The 8,868-nt window shown below is 39.9% G+C and overlaps 1 protein-coding gene across 3 annotated transcripts in view; it reads left to right on the top strand.

Moving 5' to 3' along the window:
- The window catches only part of MED13 (mediator complex subunit 13), a 108,601-nt gene that overhangs the window by 58,357 nt on the left and 41,376 nt on the right, over positions 1–8,868 (top strand). For all 3 annotated transcript variants that reach the window (XM_019511123.1, XM_019511125.1, XM_019511122.1), the window contains exons 9-12: positions 749–1,432; positions 6,144–6,360; positions 6,780–6,864; positions 7,221–7,339. In XM_019511123.1, the coding sequence (XP_019366668.1) occupies positions 749–1,432; positions 6,144–6,360; positions 6,780–6,864; positions 7,221–7,339 (1,105 nt within the window). The remainder of the gene's footprint in view (positions 1–748; positions 1,433–6,143; positions 6,361–6,779; positions 6,865–7,220; positions 7,340–8,868) is intronic.

Genomic DNA, 8,868 nt, shown 5'->3' with positions numbered 1-8,868 from the left:
CATTATCAAGCTGTTTTTTTTTTTTTTTTTTTCTTTAATCAGTTTCTGTACTTGTGGCCCTTATTCTGGTGGAGAATCCAGAAAGTCTGCACTTTGGGTAGTTTCACTCTGAAACAGCCGTTTTTTTGCACTGTGTACGTTGGGGAGCAGGAGGGAATGTACTTCATCATTAAAGTGCATTTAGATTCTGAAAAATAACTGTAAGTGGCACTGGGGGATTTAATGTATTTCTCTCTCTCTCATGAGATTTACAGGTAAATGGTTGGTTTGTAGGACTGGCAGCCTGGCTTTTAGGTCTCAAGGTTGGGTTCATTAGGACTCTCGCATCACCTTTTAGTCAATGAACATTTTGCCCAGAAAATTTGTGCAGCTGCTTGAACCAGAAAAAACAGTAGTTGTACTGATTTGACAGTGTTAGCAGAAGTAAAAAAGCAATACCTGGTTTGGAAAAAATAAGCCACTGAAGGAGGAACAGATCCTTCAACAGTCTTTCACCCTAACTTCACTTTAAGGACTTGAGTGAGCATGCTGTTCAGCTTTGAGAGACTGTTGTAGCAACAGGCACCAAAAAGTGGTCTGAAAAACTGGACACCTTCCTGTCAAGTATGTACAAAACCTGCTTAGATCCCCTATCTCTATATCCAGTTTCTCATAACTATTTATCAGAAGTGGGCTGGCTTGTACCCAGTAGTGCACCAGCAGATACACTTGTGAGATTCACTAAAGTATTTTGCACTTGTTTTTCCAGGCACAAAAATCTCAAACCAAGAAATTCAGGGCAGCAGGGGCAGGCGCCGCCCGCAAGCCAGCAGCAGCAAGCGGCTCCAAAGCACAAGACAAATGAGAAGCAAGACAAGGGGGATAAGCCGCAAAAACGCCCTTTGACTCCTTTCCACCATCGTGTCTCTATTAGTGACGATGTTGCCATGGAGGCAGAATCAGCAAGTCAGAGGCTTGTGATCACAGCACCAGACAGTCAAGTGAGATTTTCAAATATCAGAACTAACGATGTAGCAAAGACTCCTCAGATGCATGGCACTGAAATGGCAAATTCACCTCAACCGCCACCACTTAGTCCTCACCCTTGTGATGTAGTCGATGAAGGGGTAACTAAAACTCCTTCTACTCCTCAGAGCCAGCATTTCTATCAGATGCCAACACCAGATTCCTTGGTTCCTTCAAAAACAATGGAAGACAGGATAGATGGCTTGTCCCAGTCTTTCCCAGCTCAGTTCCCAGAAGTCATAGAGCCCACAATATACATTGGTACTGCAGTGAATCTGGAAGAAGATGAAGCTGATAACACTTGGAAGTATTATAAAGTTCCAAAGAAAAAGGATGTGGAATTCTTACCGCCCCCGCTCCCCTGTGACAAATTCAGAGACGATCCAGTGGTACCTGCTGGACAGGAAAACCTCACATCCGTTACAGAGTAGGTGTTGCTTAAAATACCTAGTCATGCAAAAATTGCCAGACTTTTCCAATTAGACCGTTTCCCCAAACATGATCAAACCTCCCTTTGTAACAGGGTGCGATACTTGAACCAAGGTCTTTGCACAGAAAGTCACCTCTAAGAAGGTATTTGAGTTTCAGATTATTAAGCTCTTTATATTTTCATTTATGTGATAGTTTGTTGAGGTTTGAAAACCGTTAATGTTCTTGGGTTTAAAGCCATTACAAATCTTAACCCCTGCCTGCCTTCGTGAGATTCTTAGTGTACTGCAAATTTGGTGGCAAACATAATGTTGGCTTTCATCACTTAATGATAAGCATTCATTTATTATCTCGGGAGGAAGTTTTTACCACGCGGAAACAATTTTTCTTGGTCGGTGTGTCCGCAGCGTCCTTAAATGCATGCCAAACTTTATGCCTGTGAGTTACCTTCACTAGTAGTTGTCTTGCTTGCTTGAGGTTATATCTGGTAAAGGACTTTGCTAAACGTGTTTTAATGAGGAGGAATTGAACATAGGCAAAGTTCTGCAGGTTTTTTCTTTTTTTTACATGGATGCCCAAAACCTGCAGAAACCTTTTGGAGCAAGTGTAACTTAAGTTATACTAATTAGTAAGAAAAGGCCTTCCACTCTATCCATTCAGCGTCTTTTGTGTTGAGAAGAACCTAGTGTGGGAAAAGAAGAGGACAGCATCGCTGGGCGGCTAACACCTAGCTTAGGGGATCTGTGTATAAGCTTGATTTTTACCATCGGTCATATTTTTAGGTTTGCTTGCATTGTTGGTCTTTGAGTGAGGAGTTTTAAGCTTGTTCTGTTGTGTTGACAGCTGAATCTTTGGGTATAATGGGTTCTGGGGAGCTTTTGCTTCATCTGCTTCTGTAAATTGGCTCTTATCTTTACTAACGTGCTAGAAGATTTGGGGGACAAAATGTTTGTCTTGAATGGTAACTTATCTGCAATATGGGCTTTTAGAAATTGGAGAGGTATAAAGGTCAAGAAACCAGCACTGAACTCCTTATTAGTGTGCCTGTCCGGAGAACTTCCAGCTATTTGAGTTGGTCCAATAAACCAACTGCTTGTGTTGTTTCCAACTATTTGAGTTGGTCCAATAAAAGATACCGGATTTACCCAAAGAGCCTTGTCTGCCTGTGTCCTTAGATCAATACAGCTACAACCTACACCCCCATCAGGAGAACTTAACTTTCAGCTTGCAGGTCAGATCTCTTCTGAAAATCATACTTACTTCCTCAGAGGTTTTTTGATGTCTTTTCAGAGATAAAAAAAAAATGAGCCAGAGATGACTAGCTCACGTTGATTTGTGTGTCTGCGGAAGGATTTTTAAAGGGCTTGAGGTTACCAATCAGAAAACTGATGATTGAGTTGTCTCGTTTTAGTGCATTTAGATAGACCTCAACTGTCATGAAAATGCTTCACTACCAAATAATGGTCCCTCCAGATGGACAAACGTCATGGGATAAGTAAGAGTCAGACTAGGTTCCTTTCAAAACTTGGCATTCCAGCCCTCAACGCATTATCTTTAGGCCGCTGAAAACGGCTTTGAGGTATCATTTGCACTGTTTTTGCCTGGTAGTATTTAGTAACATAAGAAAGTCAGAGCTGTGTGGCTGTTTTTTTAATAGAAATGCTTTTATTTAGTTCCACATGGATAAGAGGGTTTGAATTCTTTTTAATTGTATAAATAGAAGTTCGTTCAGAATTTCTGCTGTGATAAGACTTTGTAATTTTGCCCAAGATTACAACACACATCCCTCTGCAGCTTCCCTCTTTAACCAGAAGAGAGAAACCCATCCTCATCAGTTTTCTGATCTCTCCAAAGCTTGGATAGGTTATGGAATGAATAAAATGCAATAGAATAAAAGAGCAATCTTGGTCTTTAGTTTTAAAGCTTATTTGATTCAGGGGTTACTTGGGACTCTGTTTCACAGCTGTGCAAATATGTGGTTTTACCTCTCCTTTAGGTTTAAAAACAAACCATCCTTTTCCCCCCTTGTCTTCTGTATATCCTTCTCAGCAGATGAGATCTGCACAAGACAATTCTCATCCACTCTTAATACAGTACTTTCAGAATATAACTTTCCTCTGAATGGGAAGCAGCTTCTGATGCGAGGGAGTCTTACAACGATGGACAGTTTCCATCGCCTTCCCCAACCCCACTGTGATTTAGTTAATTTAGTGGGGGTTTTATAATCCAGACCTGTCTAGCTGCAGAGAGAGTGTTCTGCATGTCAGCCCTGTAATAAAACAAAAAACCACAACAAAACGAAACAAAACAGGAGTCTGGTAATTTTTTCACGGCCTAGATCTTTATATTAAGAAGGCATGCATTTATCAGTGTCCTCCAGCCTCCCAGACAATGGAAAGAGATGCTCTAATTCAAGGTTCACTCTTTTTTTTTTTCAGAGTAAGAAAATGTGTCTTTCCTTTTATACCCCCATTTAGTATACCCAGTCACTAAATGGGTATTTCAGCGTAACTCCCTACTAAGCTACTTCCCTTGAAGCTTAATAAGAAAGTTGTTCCTGTTGTTGCAGTTTCTCTTGTTAGAAAGAAGCAATTAAAGCAGCAAGTTAGTTTATATAGGATGTTGGATTAGTTCATATAGGATTTTGGGTAAGGAGAAGTTCTCCAGTTGCATCAAAGGTTTCTCCAAATGCAAGTGCCGGCTGTCTCTGATATAGTTCATTGCCTGTCTGGGGGTGGTTTATGGAAGCACCTCCAAAAAGACGTGACCTAAGATATCCTTGGGACCCGAAAGGCAACGCTGAAGTTGTCACTTTTTTGGATACCACCCATGAGTCTTCCAAATACTGGCAGGATCTTGGAGCTGGGGGTCAGGATATTTCCTTTGAGTTTCTTGTTTCAAAATGCTGTCAGTGGGAAGCAGAAAAGTTTGGTTTTGCTCTGGTTCTGTTCTGTGGCTTATCTTGTGCTGAGGGGATGTGGAAGGCAGAGAGAAGATTTCCCCCCCCCCCCCCTTTTGGTCTCTCTGTTATATCCAAACTTATCTTACTTCATACTCCAGTTAGTTAGTCCAGACCAGGGGCTGGCAGCAATTTAGGAGTGGTGGGCTGAAATAACCCAGTTCTGCCCACGGTGGGCCAGAACATCTGACCTGGTTGCTGCTGCTGTTTCTCCCTGCCACTTGGCCGCTACGTAGCTGAATTCCCTCACTGCTGAATCCCCACAGATGTCCAGGCTTGACTGCCTGAATAAAACTGGTCAACAAGCTGGATCTTGCCTTTGGGTTGTAGTTTGCCAGTCCCTGGTCTGGGATGTCTGAATACACAGGAGTAGTTTTAGAACATCACAGCCTCTTATGCAGCAGGACCAACTAATGCATAGACTGGAAAATGACAAGAAGAGAGGCATGTGGGGGAGTGTTAAACCTCTTAATTCTGTATATTGGATATGGCTGTGTACTATTTGAGTAATTTGCACTAGGGGATGTCTTGTTGCACTGGGACATTGTAGGGGCTTATGAACACAGATTTTGTCTTCTCACTGCTTTGTTACATCTTGATTTGGATTTGAAAATGTAAAGCACAAAAGGAGTCCAAGTTTGGAGCAGATGTCACAGCTACAGTAGCAGTGTTATTGGATAATCTAATTTCTTGCTTTGCCTCTAATAATTGGCTCCCAGATTAGGTTCGGCGTGTGTTTTGGAACATGGGGTGTACGTGTCTGGCATTATATAATCCATATTGTATCTCTGTATGCTTATTATATAATAATCTGTCATACCATAGCTTCCAATAGGTTTCTACTTTGCATACGTTTTTAATTTTGAGTCTTGAATAAGAGAGCCCTTAAGCATACAAAAACTTCTAAAGCTAGGTTTATTTAGCGTGTTTTCATGAATGTCAGTGTTGGTGGATCTGGCTTGCATATTGTGCCACCAACGTCATTGCAAACAAATGCAATAAAACAGCGAACACTTGGATGTTTTTACTCAAATCCGTGTGTAACTAATTTGGGTATTTATCTCCATGTTCTGTAAAGTCTAATTTATACTAGTCACTTAGTGGCATCTGTTCTTCAGGAGTTCTTATTGCTTTGGGTTTTGCTGATATCCTAAAGTCTGCATAAAATAAGTGAAAACAAGTCTGACTACTCTCTACATGTTATTGCCCATGTTGCATGTTAGACCCACGACTGTACTGGAGAAAGTTAAAGCGCCATTTCTTTGTACTGGACTGAACACATTGCTGAGGAGCTAGTGGATGTACTTAGTGGAAAGGAGCAGGCATTAGTATACTCATTCCTGTGTGTGTTTGGGGCCCTGTGTGCAATTAGTTTGATAATTTCAAATTGGTCAGTGTTGGCCTGCATTCCAGCACCTACTCGTGTAGGCAGCTTGGCAATTTTGGGCTTATTCAAGGAATGGCTCAATGTTTCTTCCCAGCTCATGTTTGCCATTTTTGATTTTTAACCTGGATTGAGGTGGTTTGAAGGAAAACACCACAAATGGCTGCAGAGCTATACCTGATTTGTGCATAGAGACCAACCATCCCTCAATCATCCTCCCAAAAAAGTCTTGGAAAAATAGATTTGTTCTTAGCTAATATAGTGCGTAGACATTATGTAGAAGCTTGCAGCAAAAATAATTAATACTTAAACCAAGGCAGCAGGGGATTGAAGCAACTTTATAATTGTACTTTTTCTTTTGTCCAGATTAATGGTGCAATGTAGGAAGCCTTTAAAGGTTTCAGATGAACTGGTGCAGCAGTATCAGAGTAAAAATCAGTACCTAACAGCAGTAGCATCTGAAACTGACCAAGAACCTGAAATTGATCCATACGCATTTGTTGATGGTGATGTGGAATTCCTTTTTCCCGATAATAAAAAAGAGAGGCAGAACAATGAACGGGAAACTGGGAAAAAACACAAGGTGAGTAAAGGAGTAATGAGGTAAATCAGTACCTGTATAAAGGCAGATTGTCTTAATCAAATGTTAGTGAACCATGTTGTATGTAACTGGTAGCTAGCGCATAGCAAAATGATTAATTATCAGAAATATTTGTATGAAAGCAGGAATGATGTGCGTGATCAAAAGCTAAGGACACAAAATTGAACTGAACTGGAAGCCTTCATTTAAAGTAATGACTGCTTTAGTAGGACTGCTTCCATATTTGCATGCTTTATGCTTCCACTTAACTGGATTTGTACCTACTCTGTGCCTTTTTAGTGTTATATATGAAGAAATTGTGTCTAATATTGGTACTCTGCCATACTTCAATACGTATTTAGGTGGATGCGTTTTTTAAAGACACAACTCCATCCGTACATAATCTATACTACTTTTTCCAGGCTGAAGATGGGACATCTAATGTTACAGTTTTATCCCATGAAGGAGAGGATGCGATGTCACTCTTTAGTCCTTCTGTCAAGCCAGGTGAAGATGCTTTTTTGTGCGTTTTGAAATGCAGTATATTAACTTCTGAAATAGTTAAGATTCCCTAGTGGTTTTTATAACACTTCACACATCTTTTTCTATCTTTTTGAAGAATTAGAAAGCTGCTTGAAATGGCTGCTTTCTTTCTTGGGCTTTGCAAAGAAATATGTTGGATATAAAATCCAAAATACCTTTAGTGGAAAATAAAAGAGCCTTTTTTCACTTACGCATTTACTAGCTCAGTTTCTTGCTTTCTCCAGCTCTAGGTGTAGTATTTAAATGCTACTTTAATACCTGACTTTGACTAATGTATATATACTGTTATGGTGAGAGTAAAATGTATGCATTCTTTGTAGAACAACGTATTGCTGCTCATGCTCGTACTGCATCAACTAGCCTAATTCATGAAACAGACTTGGTGGTCTCTTACACCGACCTTGACAATCTCTTCAACTCTGATGAAGATGAATTAACAGTAAGTAGTTTGCATGAGTAATGGCTCTGGCTGAGAGTAAAGGTGGCTTGAAATCTGCATGTTTTGTGGAAAAGAAAAGAAAATTCTATTAAAGTAATGATGTGGTTATGACAGTCATGGCTGACTGGGAATAATCCATAAATTGTGTTAGCAAATTGCAGTCTTGCACCCTTATTGTGCAGACAGCATACTTGCCTTAGACTGCTCTGTTGGATACGCCATCCCATTGCAGTGCCCATTTTGAAAGAGTTTCTTACTGCAGGCACTAGCTGGGCCAAATTTCTTACAAACTGAAGATTGTCAAGGTTATACCTTTTTGTAATCAGTTGTTACTTCATGATTCCCCTGTCTTCTGACGTAAGTCTCCAGAAATAATCAGTCCATGGCAATTAGATAACTAAGGGCTTAGTTTATAAACCTTACTTTGATGGAAACTTCATCTTTTTTTCAGAGGCAGAGTTTATCTGAGTAAATCCTACAAGCACTTGAAAAAAGGTCATCACAAAAAATTAAATACACCTCTTCAAGATGATTAGAAACTTCTGTAGACTGTTTATTCTTCTTAGATGTGGTCACGTATATTTCCATTCTCTCCAGTTGGTTTCCATTTCCACACTCATCACTCCTTCCAAGAGATTTCCATAGTCAGTAGATTAAACACTTATTTTTTTTTTTTTTGCCTTTTTAATGATTCTGCAAACACTTTATCTTAGTGGGAGAGAAGTTGAGGATTGGCTTTTGGTAACTGGCCTTGTGTTTTGATATTGGTTATCCAGAGAATGGTTTCCCATCAAATAACAGTTAAAAGGGGATAACGTAGCCGTAGTCACTTTTGTGACCCTTTCTAACTTTACAAAGGATACAGTCAAGTTGTTCAAGCGCACGCAACTCTCCTTGGCCTGAGTGGTTTATGCTGCACAGAGAAGCCTTCTAAGATTGAACTTGAGTCCTTGTATCACTGTAGCAGTAGTACCTCTCTCACTGTAGCATTAAAGTTGAAGTATTATAGTCCCCCTGCTGTGGATGCAGTTGTGTCGGTATCAAAGTACCTTACCGGTATAATTTTAGTCCCCTGTGGAGAGAATAAACCAGACTAGAATAAAACAAAATTATCTGTAAAAGCATCTGAATGAAGTGCAGAATTCATCTTACTTAAATTGTGTGGTTTTTAACATTTTCACAAGTACAAAAATGTTGATTGCCTGAAGACGTGGGTAAGTTTGAGAGAGAGATTCTTGAAAATAAAGGTTCATCATGGAAAAAGTGGTTGGCTCTTCTGCAGCGTTGGCACCTGGTAAAACATGGCACTTCTCGAACAAGTTCTAAAGCATGTTCCCATTATTTGCGTGCTTAAGTCATGCACATAGGAAAACGTTAACGTGCACTTTTCATTCATTGGCACTTTCCATTTTTGGCATCTCCAGGGGAAAAGAAATTTAATTTTTCTTACCAGTTTTCTTTTTACTGTTAGGTCAGCGCTGTTCGTGTAAAAAAAAAAAAAAAAAAAAAAAAAAAGAGGGAGAAAAAAA

The sequence above is a fragment of the Gavialis gangeticus genome, unplaced genomic scaffold (assembly GCF_001723915.1).
Source record: "Gavialis gangeticus isolate Ggan-Ray unplaced genomic scaffold, GavGan_comp1, whole genome shotgun sequence".
NCBI lineage: Eukaryota > Metazoa > Chordata > Crocodylia > Gavialidae > Gavialis > Gavialis gangeticus.
The sequence above is the reverse complement of the archived record's forward strand: the minus strand, read 5'-3'. Positions and strand labels throughout refer to the sequence as shown.